The sequence below is a fragment of the Pezoporus flaviventris genome, unplaced genomic scaffold, assembly GCF_033815535.1.
Source record: "Pezoporus flaviventris isolate CSIRO_AGI_PZ_B2104156 unplaced genomic scaffold, CSIRO_AGI_Pfla_v1 ptg000050l, whole genome shotgun sequence".
Taxonomy (NCBI): domain Eukaryota; kingdom Metazoa; phylum Chordata; class Aves; order Psittaciformes; family Psittacidae; genus Pezoporus; species Pezoporus flaviventris.
This window is the reverse complement of record NW_026892598.1, coordinates 1,346,110-1,366,738: the sequence shown is the minus strand read 5'-3', so window position 1 is coordinate 1,366,738 and position 20,629 is coordinate 1,346,110. Positions and strand designations below refer to the sequence as shown.

Sequence of the window (20,629 nt, the reverse complement as noted above, 5' to 3'; positions counted from 1 at the left end):
GAGCCCATGTATAGGCTTATTTTAAGCAAGATATCATTTACCAGACATAGTCCAGCAAAAAAAAAAAAAACAAAAAAAAAAAAACCACAAGAAAACCCAAAACCAGAAACAAAAACAAAAAGACACCCAAAGACTGTTTGCAGGACAGGTATTTCAGACATGTTCTTGCAGCCTTTTACCATGTGGTATGCAAGGCAAAGGAAGACACAATCCCTGGTTTGATTTTTTTGTTCCCTGGGGTTGTTAGTCTTTTCCTTTCCTCATTAATAGATTCCCCAGTGATTTATGAATGGATTAAAAAAAAAAAAAAAAAAGAAACAGTGGGGTGAAGGCAAACCTACCAGAGTGCAAACATAGAAAAAATCCATTAGAAAAGTATATGTTGTGAAAAAGCAGTTCAGTGTGAAACATAAAGTGTGAGGTTTTCCTGGTTTTTGTTTCTTAAACATTGAATCATGATTATGATGCTAAACCAGAATTGAAACAGAACCCCATAATTTCAATTTATTTCTGCAAACATTATGGTGAAACCACAGCATTCTCATGACAATACTAAACATTGAAATGCTACTATTCTTTTGTCCAGGCCTTATCATTTTCATGTCACATGCAAACAATCATATTTAATAGATTCTGTATTTATAAGAGCTATTTTTAGATTAAGTACAGGAAAATTCTTGAGACTACGTCTTACTGTTTGAAGTAGCCACCCATTGTTGCTTAAGCATTCAGAAAGTTAAGTCACAGCTTGACATCAGGGATTGTACAGGTCTGCCATTCAGAGTGCTCCCTTACACTGTTTCTGAAACTACCGCAGATTAAATACATGTAAGAGCATGCACTCAGCCATGAGGGAATAAATCAAAATCACAAAATCTCTGTTTTAAGATGTCAGGTGTGCTTAAAGTAATCTGCTTATTAATCTTGTTCTCACCCAGAGAATGAATTTTAAATTGTATACTCCTATCTGGAAAACCATCTTAATACACTGTTACAGATTAAACTGTGTATTTGTTTTAAAAAAGCAGACAAACAAAACCCAAACTCAGAACAGATATTTGAATAGTTAACTTAATTCTCACATAATTGAGAACACTTTCAGATAGGCTATGTGTGAAAGCAGGAATTAAATGAAGTCAAATTTGTGATGTTTTAAGTTCAACTTCATGTATAGCCTGACTTGATTTATTTTCACTTGGTCTTTACAACCGAGTAATTCCTTTTCTCGTCCCATCTGCAGTGTGCCAAGCTTGGAACAGAGTTTGTTTTGTTGATGGACATAAATCCTTGAATTTGTCTGTGAGGGGGATTTGGTGGCTTGGGGAATTGTTAATAGACTATAGAGTATTTCACCTCAAGGGTCACTAGTTCACATCCGTATCAGGTCAATAGTGGCAGAAAGTCGTTATGCATCTGGCTGGCATCTGCTTGGTGACCACTGCCAGATCATTTAATAATCTCAGCCAAGCTCCACGTGGCCAGGTGCTGTATGCTCACCTCAGAGCAGAGCCCTGCAGCAGACCTCCTCGCCCTGTGTCTCACCACCTGCTCCCAGGGAAGGATCCCAGTTTCTACTTTAGGGACCCTCTAATTCTTCCCCCGACACCCTAGACCGGGCTCTACCAGGACCTGCGCTTCCTTTGGTCTGCCTCCCTCCAGCACGGCACTGAGCTGGCAGCAGAGCGGAGGAGTGCCCCGCACGGTGTGGTGAGTGGGACAGCCCCGGTCCCCCCTCCGGAGCCCGCCCCGCTTTGCCTTGGGGTCTCGTCCCGGCCGCTGCACGGCACCGGCACCGGCAGCGCGCCCCTCGCTGCCGGGGTGTCACACAGAGGGCGCGCTGTCAGTGAGGGGCGGTCCCGGGAACGGGAGTTTTTATTCGCCCCTGCCGCGCCTCGGCCGCTTTTGGGGGAAGGCGAAGGGGGAGAGAAGCTCCTGGCTTCAGTTCAGGAACCTCTCGGGTGGCGGCGAGTGCCGCCAGGCTGCCCCGGAGTGGCCGGGGGTGGGCCGTGCGGGGCTCTGCCGAGCAGGACGCCGGTTCTCGCTGCCGGTACCACGTTTAAACCACGTGTGTGAAAAGAGGTCCGTGCACGGTGGAGTGCCTTCCTCCATCCCATCTCCTCCCTCTCCTCGTCCTTCGAGGAATACTAAATCCAAGCGGTGAGATACAGGAGAGCGCGAATCCCTGTGAATCCCATCTGAATAAATGTCTGTATTAATGAATTATTAACTCAGCCGCTCATGACCTTAAAACTGGAACGAGGAGACGCCTAGGGCAAGAAGGAAAGCTGCTGAATCCTTTATCGGACTCCTGTCAGAGGTAAACGACCATTTGTCTTCCCCCAGATCAGGAGAATTAATTAATATGAAAGGCAAACTTTTTAATTGTGTGTCAAACGAAATCAGATAGGGTGTCCCTTGTACAATCTCTTCCTAGAAGGTGTTTAGTTCTCTTTTCTACCCTCAGCGTAGAATAAAACCTTCGAGTTTCCAAAGAGACGGGCATCCTTCCTGAGGGTTATTTACAAAAAAAAAAAAAAAAACAACAAAACAAAATAAAACAAAATACCCAATAAACCAACGAAAGAAACAAAGGAAAAAAAATATCTCAGGGAAAATGATGAATTTGGGTAGTTAATTTATCGATCTTGGCTCCTCCTCCCGCTTGTTTCATTTTAGAGGTAATTAATCAATGAAGAAAAACACCACCGTGCTCCCCCTTTACATTTAATACACTTACCCTCCTTATTTATTTCTTTTGAACAAATTCCTAGCATATATTCACCAATCGATTCACAGGCAATGGATTTTTATAAAGGCTTGATCGCTTTCCAAACGGTCAATGTGATTTGTTTCAGTGCTCATCCTCTAAATAATTAAAAAGCCTGAGAAAAGGAGGAGGCAGAGGAGGCGGCAAAAAACTGCTTGAAGTCTCTTTTTTTTGATGTTGGGGGGGGGGGGCTGTTTCGGTTTGGGGTTTGTTTTTTTTTTTTGGTGGGATTTTTTCTTTTTTTTTTTTCTTCCCTGCATCTTTGCATGCAGAAGTCACATCCAAGAGGAAAATAAAATTTAAATTAAGAAATAAATAGTAACAAATGGGCAGCAGACAAACTGCGGGGAGACAAAAGGGCGCGCACAGTCCGCCCTGGCTGGGGAAGCGTGACCAGAGGTCAGGGCTGGCTGAAGCCACCCCGGGGAGGAGCAGGTTGAGGGGCAGGGAGCCCCCTTCACCCCCTGCTAGCTCTGCTCTTCCCGAGGGGTGAAGGGGTTGCGGGCAGCGGTGCTCTGGAAAGGCCGGGACCGGAGCCGATGCCTGTGCTCCGCTCCTCCTCGCTTCCTTCCGTGCCTCTCCGCCGCTGCCCCGCGGCCACTCTCCCCGGCGCGGCCCGAGGGTGCCTTTGGTTAAGGGGACAAACCCGAACGACGAGGCTCACGGGGCCGCCATTACCAGCCCGAATGACCGGGAGCAGCGGCCGGTGCTGCGGCAGCCGCCGGCCCTGAGGACCGGAGAGAGGAAGAGGCTAGCTTTGTGCTTGTCTCTCCCTTTTTCCTCCTGTTACTGGGTGCCAGAGTGCCGGACGGTCTGTAAATGTTATTCTGCCACCTCGAGCGCTCGAAGCGCAACTTTTCCAGCTGTAAAAAAAAACCAACAAACCGACACTGTAAGAGATTGAAGTCCTCTTAATATGAACCCACATGGAATATTTCTGCTAACAACTCGAGGCAAGTGCAGATATTGACAATGTACTTAAGCCCATTAGCTAGGAGCTTTCCCCCACTTCATCACGTTTTTCTAGCTTGGAACGAATTTATAGAGATTGCTGCCACTAAACGCAATTCGGTATTCTTAAAAGATGTCCGGTGAGGAAAACGGCAATAACGCAGAGATGCACATTAAAAAAAAATAAATCAAATTAGAAGAGACGGAATGGGCGGAATAAAGTTGTGACCAGGAAGGAGATAGCCAAGGACGAGACGCTCTACTAACGCTGTGAGGACGGGGAGGACGGAGCGCGTCCGTTCACAGCGCAGCGTCCGCAGCAGCGCGGGTGTGCGAACGCGTTTGGCACACGGACCGCTGGAAGCGGAACTTCACAGAGCAGGGCAGTGCGGCGAGAGAGCTGGAAACTCATTGTATTTCGCACAAGTGAATTGACCCAAGACATACAGAAGGTTTTTATAGGAAACTTTACAATCCATAAAAAACCGTGGTTCCCCATTCGTGTTTGCCTTTAACTTAGGTGTTACCAATCTATAGAGAAGATGACGGATGACCTTGTCAAAATAATGCCAGTCAAAATATTTTTTTTACCCAGCCCTGCTCAAATTTGTGTTAAAATGTCCTGCCTTAGACACAGACAAAGTCTAAACAGCAGCAGCTTTCCCAGGCTCCACAAGAATGAAGGGTAGGAAAGAAAGAAACTAGAAACATGTTGGAGGGAATGGCAGAAAGGCAGAAAACAACTATCAGGGGCACACGTTATGTTCGGAAGCAAGGGTGCTCTTGGTGGCAGCGTGACACCTGATAGTGTGGGCATTTCTGACACTAGAGAGAGGTTTAGGTGACATAAGTGCGTAGTGTAAATATTTCGTCTTAAATGCACAGGATACCATATACATGCGATATACACCTAGGAGATTATAGTTCTCGTCTAGTTTTTCTTACAGTGTAGGAAAGAAACTGGAAAAAATACTCACTGATACGGGAGCTCAGCAACTGAGCAGAGGGGAAGAAAACGCCTGTTTTAAAGCAAAGTGGAAAGAAAGAGTCGTTAGAGATGAGAAGTTTCTCGCCACAGGTTGCACTTCTCGCTCTGTGCTGTAACCGAGGACGGAGAGAAGGAGGGAGCCGTGCTGGCGCTCGAGGGGATAAGGTCTGAGGAAGGAGAAGTTCTAAGGAGGTGAGTGCCCTCATCTGTGTTGGGACCTCCTGGGGAAGGTCTCGGGAACCAAGCTCATCCCAGGAGTTAAGAGATAAATGAAGTAGGTGGGACAGCACCAGGGCAGCGAAACGTGCCGGGGAGGTCTCTGAAATCCACCTTAGCCCCAGAGAGTCAAGCGGCCAGTGAGGCGAGGGCTCGGCTACCGGGAGCATGGCAGGGTGCGAGCCGCTTCTGGCTTGGGTAGGGAGCTCCGACCCGGAGCTAGGGACCTTCTGCCGGGTTAAAAACCTGGTTCTTCCCGGAGCACTGTGTTCTGGGAGCTGGGGAGGGAAGGAAAGAGAGAGACAGGGAGGGACGGACGGACGGCGGACAGAGGGAGTGAGAAAGAGAAGGGGAGGGAGAGGGGGAGGGAAGGAAGGAGGAGGGAAGGAAAGGGATACCTTTAAAAGTTGAGCAAGGAACAAAGTGGGTGAAGTTGCCAAAAATAGGGCACTGCATTCAGGCTCGCTGGTAACTTCCCGGTCCATCCCCTCCCTCTCGTACACACCACACACACTTGTGTTTTGCGCTGTCGTAAAACCCACGTGTCTCTCCTGGAGTCTGCCAGAGCCGAGGCAGGAGCCCGGCACGACTGCGATGCGCAGCCACCACAGAGGGAGTCCGGCGGCGCTTAGCTAGCCGGTCCCGGCACCCGGGGGAGAGTCACCCCGCTTCTCCGCGGACAAAGACCGGGAGAGCCTCTCCTTTCAGCCCCTCCTCCCACTGGAAGGCTCCTGCTACTGCCTGCAGCGCTGCACGCCCGCCGCCCAGCACCGCTCCTCCGCACCCCGCTCAGGTAAGGCAGCTTCGGGCCGGGGCAACCAGGCAGGGCCTCCGCCCCGCTCGGCACAGCTGGGCCACGGTGGGTATATCCCGGCAGCGGCACGGGGCTGCCGGGCCGCGTGTTCCTTCTGCAAGCGCTGTTGTGGAACGCAGAGGGAAAAGACTCACTTGTGTGCGTGGGGATGAAGTTTCCTCCTCCCTGTTGTCAACTTTCAGAGTGGTTTGATCCCACGGGCGGAGAGAAGGGAATGAAAGGGAAAGGCAGAGTGCAGCCGTCCTGCCATGTCCCGGGCGGCGGCGGGGGAATGCCCTGCTGCATCTCCCGCCTGTCCACCCCGGGGGCTTTTCAAGCCGAGACTTTCTCCTACCGAGCTCGTCACGGGCCGGGAAGCGGGGATGGTCCCGCCGCCGACCCCGGGCTGCCGGTGTGCCCGAGCACGGAGATCGGCGCGGGCTCGGCCCGGCCGAGGCGGGGCGGTGGTCTCACGTCCGCTGTCCCCTTCCTCTCTGCTCCGCAGACAGCGCGATGCTGAAGCCCGGAGACCCCGGCGGATCCGCGTTCCTGAAGGTGGATCCCGCCTACCTGCAGCACTGGCAGCAGCTTTTCCCGCAGAGCAGCCAGCTCAAAAGCAGCGGGGCCCTCGTTCAGCTCCAGCCGCCCGAGAGAACCGAGCCCTCGGCTGACAGCCTCCGCCAGCGCCCGGCCTCCCTCTCCTCCGCCTCCTCCTCTTCTTCCTCGTCCACTCTGTCTTCCTCCTCCATCTCCTCCTGCGTCGCCGCGGAGGCCGCTTCCCTGGCCGGCCTGACCTCGCTGCCTGTAACCCAGCTCCCAGTCTTCGGGCCCCTGCAGAACTCCGAGCCCCCGGCCGGGGGAGCGCCGGCTCCCCTACAGGGCAAGGACGTGTGCGGGGCCGGCGGGGCCGGCAGTGCCGGCAGCAAATGCGGCGAGCGCGCTGCCGTCCGGTTCCGGTGCACGGCCGAGGAGCTGGACTACTACCTGTACGGGCAGCAGCGCATGGAGATCATCCCCTTGAATCAGCACACCAGTGATCCCAACAACCGTACGTATCATGCCCTTTCCCGCAGTCCCCGACCCCCGCCCTCCGCCTCTCCCTGCGCCGGGGCAGCCCAGGAACGCTTCAGGCTGGAGGTCCGCAGGCGGTACCGCAACCGCTCTCAGCGTGAGAAGTGACTTCCGCCGTGCCCTCCCCTCCCTTGAGCTGCTTTTGCGTGGTTCCCAGCGGTTTTGGGAGGCGGGCGGTAGCCCCTCGGTAATGGCTGTTACTGCCTGAGATCCTGGTCCTTCCCTGGAAGGTACACTTCAAGGGGAAGGTGGCTCTGGGGAAGGTTTCTCTCAGAGGACTGCTTAGGAAAGTGAATTCAGAAATGGTTCAGAGCGACTTGTGAAGAAGTTTGTCCTTTTTTCCCTTGCTTGTTGCACTCTGCTCCTGCCTGGAAAGCCTGGCCTTCGCCGAACACCCAGAAATCAATTACTGCTCCAAGCTGGGCAGGGGAAAAGTTGCAGTTTTCATCAGATAGACTAGGGCAAAGTTTTCCTCCCTCTAATCGGGGAGTTTCCCTTTCACACCTTGTTGACACCTCGCTAGTTTTAGTTTTCACACCTACGGAAAAGCATGACGTGGTCATTTAATAAGAAAAGCTGGTTTTCTAGGGAAAAAAGAGAAAAAAAAGTCGTCTGCCTGAGTGCAGGAATTCATTTAGGACTTGGCGGTTAGAAAGCGTTTAATACTGCTGTTGCGAATTACAGAGTTGGGGGGGGTTGTGTTGGTTTTTTTTTTGGGGGGGGGAAGACACCCCTATTATTAAACATCTGTATCGACTAGAGGTCAGCAGTTTTAGAAGTTGGTTCTCACTTTTTGTTCCTGTATCTGTTGATATTACGCAACCGAGGAACTTCACGGGGTGAAAATAGCTAGATAAACTGTATTAATTCTTCAGATTTACTGCTGACGTTCAGAGCACACGGATCTGTCCCCGCTAAAACACTGAAACATGGCTTCAGGTTATGCGCTTTTAACCACTGCTTCAAACACCCCCTTTTATCCCAAGGTTTCTTAAAACTCTATTTTTTTGTTATCCTCCTCTCTTCTGAAATGTCTGAGGACGGCTGTTGAGCAGACAAACGATACTCCAAACCAGCGACCCTTGAGCACATGCCCGAGCAAAACGCTGATTCGTTTAATTTTATTTTAGATGCACAGTTTGTTTTGAAAGTTTCCATGAAACTCCTTTGCCTACTAATCAAACTGCATGGATGCTAGGATAGTCTTAATCTGCGTATGTCTTAAAGAGCGAAAAGAAAGTTGACTCTGAGTTTGGTGGCGATTTTTCTGACTTCTTAACATAAATATTTCTATATTGGACACGGACTTTGTTTTTAGCCACTTCCTCGTATCTAGTTTCACCCTCTAGTGAAGCGTGTTAGTGTATTTTCTACTCTTGGGTGCAGAAAACTTGATCTCATAAATTACATGCACTTAATGGAATCTGAAATTAATCGCAAACCGAACCGTTCAGACATGCATGTTTTACTTCTCGGAGAAGGGCTGTAAACCTGCGAGATAAAGGTTTTAAAAAAGAAAGAAATATACAAAAGTGATGGGGGCGTTGTGTTTTCAAGAAGTGAGGGGAATAATAGCAAGCCGCAGAGTCGCAGGAGATTCCGGCGTAGTTTCTTGCCCAGTGTGGTATTAAAACTGGTTGCGAGAAAGCAGAAGGGACCTTTGTGAACGGCGTCAGAGTGGACCGGCACAGCGTTCGCCGTCTGAAGGACAGGCACGCTGCTGGCGTACGGGCCCCCTTGTTTCTTCTGCAGAGAGATCTAAACGGTCTTTCCATTGAAATCGTTTACAGGGGCTTTCGCTCCAGCGCTTATCAGCTGTCTCTGAGCAAAACTTCTGATGCAAGTGTCTCAAGCTTCTGGGACCAGGTGCTTCTGGGCAGCCGGCTGTACGTGAGGAAGGAGCGTGGGAATCGCGGTCCGTGCCGTGCCCCTATACCCACCTCACTAGTTCGCTCAAAGGCTGCAGGGCACCGGCCTGGCCACCCCTGCGCGGCTCCGCGATTGCCTCGGAAGTGTCAGGGGGTCCGGGCCAGGTGGGATTTTCAGCCATCTCGACTCCGTCCCGCAGCGGAGGTGCCCATTTGAGGGACAGGCGACCGCAACTGGGGTTGCGGGTGAGGTGAGAAGCGATCGCCTTCGAGCTACACTCGCCCGCTGCACTTCCAGCCCCGAGCCGTCCCACGGACACTGTGGAGCGTACGGGCAGGGTGCGGTAGGGTGGGCACTCTCCCCAGTTCGGCCCATGACCGCCGAGGAGACCGATCTGGCGCAGGCTGCCGGTTTGGGGTTGGCGGCGTGTCCCTGGCTGCTGCCTGCTCCTCAGTTAATTGCAAATGTACCACCTTCGCAAGCCAAGAGAATGCCCCGTTCTCTCTTCTTTCCCAAATTTCCCCCAGAGCCGAGCTTCCGTCTTCTCCAGGGCAAACCGTATTCCCTGAGGCGGGACCCACCCGCCCGGCTCACTCTGCGCCTCCTGGGGCAGCGGGAGCCGGGCGGGCGGCAGCAGTGGTGCCTCCTCGACGAGAGAGCCCGTGGGGCGGTGTTGTTCCGGCCTGCGCCCCCCCCCCCCCCCCCCCCCCCCCCCGCCGTAGGCCCCCGCCCGGCCCTGCCCGGCCCGGCGCCGTGCGGCCGCCGTGACAAGATGGATGGGCGGCGGTTTCCCCATAGACGCACGCCTCGATCGTCAAGTATCAGTGAGTACGGCACGGCACGGTCTTGAGCGAGGGAGGGGGCCAAGGAGTTGCGGGTTAAGTGTCTGTATGTTATTGTTTTAAATTGAAAGTGATTTAGTTAGGGGAAAAATAAAACAAAAGCGAGAAACAAACCCCTAATTAGGGCCCTGTAGTATTTCCAGGGAAGTAAAGAGGATTATGTTAAAGCCCTGATAATGTGGCAGGCGGCTGGCGACCGTTCTCTTCCTGGCTGCTGAATCTGGAAGGATAAGGGTATTCCTGGGCGCTGGGGGAGGGGCGCTGGTGCGGCGAGGGGATATCTCCAGGGTGAGTTTGGCGGGTGCGGCTCTGGCTTGATCCAGTGGGGTGTTTGGGTTTGCCCCTCCCTGCTGGGGGAGGCTTTCACGATGAGGAGCCCGCGACTCCTTTACCTTCACGGGGAAGCGCCAACCTGCCACTGTAATAAATATGCTGTGTAAAACTGAAGTGTCACGCAAGCAAGCATTTTGCACGCCTCTTCCCATTCAGTTTACAGGGAGACTATGTATAACACGCTGTGAAGTGGATCAGTGTGGGATTATTCGGATATTCTCCCCCCCCCCCCCCCCCCCCCCGACTGCTGGTAACCTGTATGATTTAGGTATTTTACGTCATTAGTTACCCAGCACCCTTAGACATAGCAGATAGCCATACATTAGATTGAGGTTAGAGAAGGTGGTGACTGTTTATTTAGGGTGATAAAATGGTCCATCAGCAGTAATCTCCATCGATATGTGCCACCAGGAGATGAAGGATGAGGGGACAAGCCGCAATTAATTGCCCTATAGTTCTGTAGGATAGAGCGGAGCCAGTGCAGACTGAACTTCGATCTCCTCTCCCAGAGCCTATTCATCATCTCTACATTGTATATGGGGGTCTCTCAGGGGTAGGGGGTGGCAAGGTTTATCTACACACAATATTCTCCTACCCTTCTCATACCTGACACGGAAATTTAATTTATCCATACCTTCAGTCGAAGGCAGGGAAAATCAAACCCGCCTCCTCCAACCAGCCCCCAGCCCGCCCCGCAGAATTAACCCGAAACCCGCTCCGCAGACGAGACGGTCCCCTCAAGCCCTCATGCGCCGTCCCGCCCAGGGGCGCCGAGGTCGCCCCTCGCACACCGGCGATCGATGCAGCTGTCGCGGCGTGTTCCTGACTCCGGCCGGGGGAACCGGACTGGACCCGGCCGCGGCTCTTGCGCCTATGCAGGATCACGGCCCGGGCTGGCAGCAGGGAGCGGCGGCGAGATGGCGGGGCAAAAACCCGGAAGCGGGGGGTCGGGCAGAGCCGGGCCCTAGTGGGCCCTGCCGCCACCGAGGCCCGGCCCCTCGGACCCGCCATCCGCAGCGAGTGCCGAGGATCAATAAAAAAAATAGTAAAAGGGACCCGAGGGAGAAAAGCGCATCTGTATATCGTCCCCCTCCCTCGAAAGCCAGCCTCTAGTCAGGCAGTCTGCGAGAAACCGCGGTTAATTCTGCAGAAAGAGACTGGTAACATCTCGCCAATGAGGAAACTGAGGCACGAAGGACCCGTGATCCTTATGAAAGCTCCAGCCCTCGATAAATGAAAGGGAGCTGTCTCACCGAGCCCATCCTCTCTCTTAGCTGCGTACCCGGACCCAGCCAGGGACGGCGGGCCAGCTGCAGTGATTTATACCTGCAAGTGAGTAATACTGAGTGAAATGATGGGTGCTTACACCGGATACCTGTATGCTTGCAGTGAGTTATGAAGCAAAGGGTCAGAGGCCACCCTTCTTTAATACCAGCAAGCTGCAGGTAACCAGTATAACTGCACCTCTGAAGCGTATTATTGCTGAGACAAAAATGCATTTCTTCCATTTATTGTTACAGCTGGTTTGCTGGTTAAAACAATATGTTGGACACTGCCTTTCATGGACAAAACATTTCTCCTTTCAGATTCCTTTAAATATGCATAGTAGCATTATTTAGGTTGGAAAGTGTTTACAATTATATTTTGGGCGCAACAATGTGTGCTTTCCCTTTTGCTTAGGTTTAGTACTTTTGAGTGTATTCACATGGAGTTATAGTGTTGGTGTTGCACTGTGTTCATTTCTACGGAGGCAAATCATAACATATTGCATTCCTCCCCAAAGAGCTATACCAAACAGCTCCACTAGGAAATATTTTTTTTTTTCCTTACTTCTTCCTCTCATGTATAGAGAGTGAAGGTACAAAGTGTGAAACTGATCTATTTCCAAAGAGTCTGGCTGTATCTGGGCCTGCAATGGAGCATTCCTACTGACCTTACCTTCTATGTCTCCTAACTTTATCAGGAGACACTCTGCTCTGGTGGCAGTCCCCCTTGCTTTTTCCATTTTCAGTAAATCCCTCAATTTTCTCACATTTCTTGCTTTTTCTTGTCTTGATTTGTGGCTTGACTGGTGCTATATTACAGCCAGTGGAAGTACTAATTCCAGCAGTCCTTGGAGGAGGCCTGTACTCACACAGCTGCTCTCTGAGATCAAAAGAGGAGGAAGCGCACAGTACACCTCGTTGACCTCTGTGGCAGTTGTCTGGAAAGCCCACACTTGTCCCAGCTTGTCTTTTCCAGCACCTGTGTAGGTCTTAAAGGTTGCCATACAGTTCAGAGACTTTAGTGATATCAGTGGACTACAGCAAAACCCTCTTCTTTTCCATATATTGTTAGCAATTTGATGCACTGTATCACATCCCTCATTGCAGTACCCATGAAGATGATGTTGTTGATCCTTTCTGTGAGGCAGGGTAGTGTGCAGGTCTTGAAGTTCTCCCTTTTTTCCCCTATCTGCTTAAGGACTTCCTTCCCTAGTCCTCTCTGAGGCAGAGGAATCCACTACTTACAGCAATAGTCTTTAGATGGGTAATTTAACATTACTGAAAGTGTGCTTGGGTCAAAGCCTTCCACGTATCATTACACAGAAGTTAGTCACTGGAGAGGAAAAGATGCATGGTAACTTTACCCAAGGCATGGTAAAATACATCAGTAGGTCTTCCACCTCTTATAATATTTATGAGAATTAAAAAAAAAAAATTGTACAATTACATAAAATCTGAAAATAGATATATGAAGCATGCAACTATGAAGAATTTCAGTACTGCTTAGTATTAAAGACAGAGTCCTTCCCTCTTCAACAAGCTGTAAGCCAAAACAGTTTCAGAAGATGTCCTATTTTCCAAATTTTCAGCTTTGGCAGGACAAAGGGAAAGGAACACAGCAGGAGATCAGATACTGTGACTGCCAAGCATTAAGACATTAGCAGTGGTTTTGGATAGTGGAAAATAAGTATCACATGTGTGACTTTCTGTAGGGATAAATGACAGTGACACAGTGGTTTTTTTTGCACTCATTTTTTAATTTCCTTTCCTTGAAAAGGTTAAAATGTTTTATTTTTATAAAATAAAAAGAAAATAGAACTTATTTCTATAAAATTTGTATATTAATATATTTCTGCTCATGCTCACATATTGTCAGGACAAAGTGAAGAAATCCTTGCTCTAAGCAGGTACTGAAAGTTGTGTGCATGGAAAGTTATGTATGTTCTCCTGGTAGCATGATGCAGGAAATTGACACTGAAATTGCCTGATGGGAGTTGTGAAGAAGCCTTAGCATGTGTAATGTAAGCTGCTACAGAGACATAGTGTCTCCAAGAAAGCCATTAATAGTCACATAGTTCTGATGAGAATTACGCATCCAGAAGATGGTCAAAGAGTGCAAACAGGTCAGGTTCAATGGCCTGCACTGTGTGCTAGTTGATGGCATGGTTAGATGTGCTTAAAGAAAGCCCTCAGTTTTCCTGTCAGATGATACATGGTAAGATGCCAGATTTGTTCAAAATGTACTCACATGCCAACCTGTTCGGGTTTGGGTTTTTTTTAATCTTTTTTTTCTGTTTGAGTACCTTTCTGTAGGATCTCCAGTGCCAAAATCCAGTGAGGCCCCTGAGATCTTTGGGTAAGCCAAAACCACAGCATTTCTTGATGGCAGGTTTCAAAGAAGAAAGATGTGGTGATACCACACTTTCCAAATTAGCTGTGGAAATAACAACAACAACAAAAAAACCCTGGCACATACTTGCTGCCCGGGAATGGCTGTAGGAATATCTGCTGTATAATTTTTCTCAGGACTAGCCAGAAACCTCTTCCCTGGTGTACTGCAGATCTCACCCTCGGCCACCTCAGTTGACATGGCTGAGAGAGCAGAACACCTCATTTTGCTACAGAGGTTATATTGTTAAGGAAAAACCTTAAACCCTCTATCTAAAAGGCATTTTTTGGCCACTGTGAGGGTCCCCACTAGGAAACTTTGCCCTGCAGCTTCTCTAGCACAGCAGTGCCACAAGACTCAGACTCACCGCTACTTTCCTGCCCTTGCAAGTATCATAGGCACGCCTTCTTCTGCAGGGGCACCCGGCAGAGTGAAGCCCAGCTTGGGGCTTGCTTACTTTCTCCTAAGATCTATAATTGATGTTAGAGGTAGAAAACTTGAACAGATGAGCTCCAAGCAAGAACACATGCAAGACTCGAAGGTGTAATGATTTCAAGGGAAATTAGCTACTACATGTAACTTTTGAATATTTCCATATTGCTGAATGCATAACTTTCTTTAAGGTACGATTTAGAAGAGGATAATATGAAACACTGCTTTGAAAGTGTTTCTAAAATTGGAAAATGCAAACAGAGGCCATATTTTGAAAACGCAGCTTTAGTTATTCTTTAGCAGCTTTTACTGAATGGAGAGGAAGGTTTTCCTTTGAAGGCTCTGTAGGAAACAGAGTATATCCATGTTGGAAGGAAGAACAGCTGAGTCAGTACTCCTGAGAATTGAAATTGTGGTTGCAGGCAGTCTGGCAAGTCTGAATCTGTGGCTTAGAACAAGGACTTCCAGCTTCTATACTGAATACTGTGCTTTAGTTTTGTAAGAATCAGTGTAGATTGCATGAAATTATTAGTGGAAAGATCTAGGACTTTCTACATGAGTACTATGGCATAGTTTTCAGTTTTCTATTTTTGGAATAAATTTGTATGAAAACAAACCTTAACTGTGCTACAAAACTGAAATGTGCTGAAGACGGTAACTTACATCAATGTATTTATTGCTGTGTTAACTCAGTATACCTCCAGAGAAATGGATCTCCTGAGCGTGAAACATTTTCCTGGAACTTGTACACTCACGGCACATGCAGTAGAGTGCAGTGGAAACTTTTAACCAACATTTTCTTCGCTCAGGAAGATAGGAACTTCCCAAAATAGAGAAACATCATCTGTTATTAAGAGCAGATAGGGAAATTAACATTTTTACAGACATGTCTTTTTTTGTGGGAGCTGCTCACAAAATCAGACATGCTGTTTTTGTTGCTACAGTCAGCTATGGGTAACAGGCAAAAAATATGCATTCCCAAGCAATACAAAATTTTCAAATGTATGCTAGGAATCAGTAATGATTTAATTTAAAGAATAGATATGGCTATAGGAAAGCAAATTTCTGCCCACACTCTGATTTGTCATTCATGAGGCTCTGTTTTATTTATTTTATTTTCTAAACACACAGGCGCACACATGTTAATGCAAAATGTAGAGTGAACATTTATTTAAAATAAGGATGAAATGAAATCCTATTTCAGTGAAACCACTGGGCTGAGCTGTGGTAAGGCAAATGAAGGGGACTTGTACGGCGTTATGACTGTGTTTTAAAATGGCTCACGGAAACACACTGGGATGGTTTAAATGAGCTATTTATGTTAGTCAGAAGATTAATCTTAAAAAAATGTGTTAATATTGTCAGGTCTGTGAACACACCAGGCTTGCAAAATGTCTGCAGGCTTACTCCTCAGCCCTTGGGATCTCTTATTCAGGGCTTTGATGAGATTAGGAAAACTGTCCTAAGCAACATGCAGAGGGGCACAGTGCGTCTGAGCACTGAGCTGTCATGAAGTGATAGGAAAAGTAGAGGGATCTGCATGATCTTGCCCATGGTAGTGGCCGTGGTGGTGACCAGCAGCACCATACTGATGGTGTTTTCCCCTCTTTGTCTCACAGGATGTGACATGTGTGCTGATAACCGCAACGGCGAGTGCCCCATGCACGGGCCCCTCCACTCCCTTCGGCGCCTGGTGGGCACCAGCAGTGCTGCTGCAGCAGCCCCTCCACCGGAGATCCCAGAGTGGCTCCGGGACCTGCCTCGGGAGGTGTGCCTGTGCACCAGCACTGTGCCTGGCCTGGCCTATGGCATCTGTGCGGCTCAGCGGATCCAGCAAGGCACATGGATTGGGCCCTTCCAGGGAGTCCTGCTCTTGCCAGAGAAGGTTCAAGCAGGTTCAATCAGGAACACTCAGCATCTCTGGGAAGTAAGTTATCAGCTTTCTTTCCTTGTCAAATTTGATTGTTTTGAACTAGACATCAAATGTAATTGGATGCAGCACTAGCACTGTTCACTAGACGTTAAAAAGAACAACACAGTTTAAGTAAGCCAACCAGGCAGATTTGAAAATTCAGCCAGTGCAAGCAAAAGCCTTGCTGCCCTAGAGAGGTAGTCATTAAAAAACAGTGGCACATCAGAGCTCCATCTGAGGATGGAGCTGTAATGTGGAATAGAGAGACAACGGTCAGAGAATTCTGAAGGTTGCAGCACATAGTGCTCTTTACCTTTTGACCTGCGTAACAAGAGCTGGCAGAACTCTCAGGTCACAATACTAGATGTATCATCTTAGGTTGAGTAGTATGTGTGGGTAGAGATGACATATTGCACCATCCCTATGGCCTGTGGACAGCCCACAAAAGCTGCCAAAACAAGCGCAGAAGCCTGTTCTGCAGCCCTGCTGTTCACACAGTGAAGGTGTTAGTGCTTGTTCAAAATTCCGTTCAACTCCTGTCCTGCACTGACTGTGCACTTCCCTGATGATGTTTTCAGTGCTTTTATGTAAAAGCCACTTTCTGCTCTCTGAAAACACGCTTTTTTTTTTATATACTTGTCACCGTGTTAGAGAGTATAACAGTGATAATTGATATGAAGACATTCAGCCCATGATACTTTGCTTTATTTTGTGATGAACAGAGACTGTGGTTTGTCAGAACAGATCGTAAACCCATTTTGTATCCCTTTGGCTGTACAGGGACATCCATGCCAGTTACTGTTTATGGCCATGTACATTTTCTCCCGCGAAACACTGGAGTTATTGCTTAAGTACAGTTTGTACGCAGATGCTAACAAGAGCATCTTGTGATTAGTTAATTTAGAAAGAAAAGACAATATATGCTCACTTTACACACAGACCTAATAATAGAGAACATATATAATCCAACTGTGTGTCAGTCCTTCTTATTTGCAGAAACAGCCTACTGTTTACCTAGTCTTTTGCCACTTATTTCTTCTCTGCTTTGTGCAGGAAGATATAATTTCTTAGTTACGCTTAGTCCTCTGTAGCTGCAGCTTCTGTTCACCTCAAGACTAACTATTATGGAGAGTCAGCAAGGGTGTGCTTGTAGATCTGCAGGTTGTATTTACTCATCTAGACCAAATACATATCTTCAGAATAAAAGCAGATGTTCTTGCTGGTCAGAAACCTGGAAAGGAGTTCATGAAGATTCAGAAAATGTTTTCGTTGCCTTCAGTGGGTATACTGCAGAAGTGAATGGATTTTTAGCAGATATTTGGTGTTGTGGAGCCGGTATATTGTATATAGCAGTTGTTCACAGAAAACCTGTGAATGTTTGTCAGCTCTTTGGGACTGATCACCTCTTTTAATAATTACGTTCTATTTTTGCATAGTATCTGTGTGACTTCTTCCTATGAGTAAGATCTTCTATGAGTTTTCTGTATGCAAGCAAATAGTAAATAACCCATCAGAGTCTTTGTCTGAAAGTATTTACCCAAAAAAGTCATTGTGGCAAGAAGATTTTCACATTAAGGCGTAAAAGATAGTCTCAGAAAACACCTAAATATACTCAGTAAAACTGGATGAATTATAATTGAGAGCTTTGTTGCTGCCTTCACTGGAGATGGAATTTCTCTTTTATAGAAGACATAAATAAATCAGACTTAAATATGTTCCTACCAAAGCCCCTTGATTATAATGAGAACGTTCTGAAATATGTTGTTAATAAAATATTTCGTTCATGGAACACTATATAATGGTGTTGGAGGATTTATTTTCATTAGGAGGGATTCTGTGGTTCAGAGTATGCTAATTAACAAAATATAAAATAATTAAATAGGCTTGCCAGATCATCAAGTTACATAAAACACTGAAATTTAGTAAGAGTAAACTGAGTTAGAGAATTTTACATTATCCCTAATTTTTCCTTTTTTTTCTAAATTATAGATCAGTTTTACGCAGTTAAGTTGCAAATGTTGATATCTTTATAAAAAGGCAAGAATTTCTTAGTCTAATCTCAGATGAATTTAAAAGCTGTTTTAAGGCAGTAAAAGAAGGAAGATTGTTTGGAGGAAAGAAAAAATATTTTATGTACAAAGAAGAAATAGTACTGATGTATGTGCCAGGTTCAGACCACTGATAGCTGTCAGCTGAGTTTTTGTGCAGGTTTGCTCTTCTGTTCTTAACACACAACACAGATTGCCTGTTGGCTAGCAAAATGAGTATGTGTATTTTAAATGAATTACCTTAAAATAATTACTAAATTTACGGTTTTTTAGAGGGCATTGTGGGCAGCTCATGGTCTAGGATTATTTATGTTAATAGCAAAAATTGTTAGCAAAGAATCACATACTGTAAGCTCTAGGTAAAAGTTTTAGCTGTTTCTCATTAGTTTTGGCTTTCAATCTGGTATGCCTTATCTATCAAAGAACTGATGTTGAATAAAGAAAATGTATAGGAAAAGAAAATAATCAGAAAGTGTATGTGATTTTATAAAGCTGATCTATGAAAACAAATATAAGCAATTGAAAGTATGTGTCTGAATAGCTTGTATTCTTTTAGTCTTTACGGTATAGAAGTGTGGATTAAATCGCTGTAAATGTTAAAGGAATATTTCATCATTGTCCCTTTATAAAGTTGTGGCTGTAGACAATGCTCTTCCACTGAGCTTTTCATGATAGCTGCCAACACAAGTGTGACTGCAGATCGGTTATTCAACATTAGATCTTAATGGACCTAGAGAGAACTTCTTTTTCCTTAGGACCATAAATAGCATTCTAATATTTTTTCTCTCAGCACTGCAAAGTAAAGTTGATAGATTCTTGGTTTCATATGCATTTCTTTGTGTACACCAGATAGAAGGGCTATTGCAAAGACTTCTAAGCATTGTTACTGATTTAGTGTTTTTTTTTATTCCCTTTGTTGTGGGAAACATCAGAAGCACTGCGTTTGATGTGTAGTTCAGTGCTATGGAAATATGCTTTAGTCTGTCTGCACAAGTGTTCCCACCATGCACTCAGTGTTTGCTTTGTATATAATCCATACAGCATAATATACAGCGATTCAGAGTAAATTACATACCATTCCATTACCTCACAACAGGCCTTGACACCTATGGGTGTTCATGGGAAATTACAGAGTTCTCTTGCAATCAGCCAAGATAATTTTTTATAAATTACAGAAAGGTTGGCCCTTCAGAAAGCCAAAAATATTTGTATTTTTTTTAGTTATAGTTCTTTTTTGCCCCTTTGGCCTACTTCTGTTGAATCCAGTTTGCTTGTATTTCATGAAAATGCAATAAACTCTGATTTGTTTAAAACAATAACAGGACTGGGTGTATTAAGTAAACACTCTTTGGTACTACAGGCATTTATTCCAGCACTGCTTGATAATATTTCTGATCTTTTTCTTTCTTTTCTTTCTTTTTTTTTTCTTTCCCCATTTTGAAATAATAAGAACAATCCCTTTGTTATTGCAAAGAAAACAGAGACTTTCTCAGCAATTAGCTCTTACTGATGAGAATGAGATAATTTTCCCCTAATGTGTTTTCTAATAAGTGAAAAGACACACTTGATTCCAACATATATGAAAACATTATCTCAATTATTAATGTGTCCTTACTCCCTGGAGATAAATTAATCTAGTTGCACATGTTTTTCCCTTTCTGTTTAACATCAAAATTTAATAAGAGTAGACTTAAAGAATGTATACGATACACACTTAAATTCTATTAGAATAAAATACAGAAGTTTAAAAGGCTTATACATTTTTACTAGACAAAGTTTTTTGGGCTTCAAACTTTAAAATGTGAATTCTGGAAGCAGCTAAGTCACAAATGGGTTTTTCCCCTGCAAATACAATTTAGATGAAAAAGCTTTTACTGACAGATATATCAAAGGACAAATTCTGTTTCCTTTTCATCATTCACCTGAAAAAAGAGTTTGGTGTCTTTTTTTTTTTTTTTTTTTCTGTCAGAAAAAAATAGGTCAGTATTTTTTGGTTTGGTTTTTTTTTTGTTTGTTTGTTTGTTTTTTTGTTTTTTTTTCCCTTTGGAAAAGCCACAGAATGTCAAATATATTTTTTCACTTTATTTTTAACTTGACTTAATTTAAGATTGGTTTTTCTGGAAGAAATACCATTCCACTTTTCACGTTAGGGTTTTTTATAGGGATAAGTAAAATATACGTATAGCAGGACATTCATTAGTAAATGCAAAATGCTAAACTTGTGTCACTGATTTTCATCTGAAATGGATGGGATTAACTGGCACTACCAGAAAATGTGCATGCCATTTTAATAAAGTACCATTTTGATACTTACTGGCCTTCTTGTGCCCTAACTGAAGTCGAAGAAAACCTTGCCTTTGACTTCATCTGGACCAAGAGCAGGCATTTTGCTGGGCCGCATGCTGGCCAGAGTACATGCGGAGTCCTGTATATTTCTGTACAAATTGATATGCAGAGAGAATCTTTACCTTCCAAATGAAGTACTCGTTCCAGTTATGGTGATGGATTTGTATTCGGATTCTCAAGGCTGTAGTTTTGGACTAAATTCGCTGTTACATCAAAGCATTGGGGAATAGAATTATGTGCACGCCATCATTCTATTAAAGTGAAAATTATGTTTCTCAGCAATCCATCATCTAGTATTCTAGACTGCTTGTCAGCCCTGTTTCAAATATGTCATGTTCATGAAATTCAGATAATTTTGTCTTGAAAAATCTCTTTTGGTTATGTTACAATTGTATCTTAAATTATTC

At 45.9% G+C, this 20,629-nt stretch overlaps 1 protein-coding gene across 1 annotated transcript in view; it reads left to right on the top strand.

The window, feature by feature from the left end:
• The first annotated feature begins 6,176 nt into the window (after positions 1 to 6,176).
• The window catches only part of PRDM6 (PR/SET domain 6), a 71,842-nt gene continuing 57,389 nt past the window's right edge, over positions 6,177 to 20,629 (top strand). The window contains exons 1-2 of the mRNA XM_061468681.1: positions 6,177 to 6,763; positions 15,536 to 15,843. Coding sequence (XP_061324665.1) covers positions 6,229 to 6,763; positions 15,536 to 15,843 — 843 coding nt within the window. The 5' untranslated portion in view covers positions 6,177 to 6,228. The remainder of the gene's footprint in view (positions 6,764 to 15,535; positions 15,844 to 20,629) is intronic.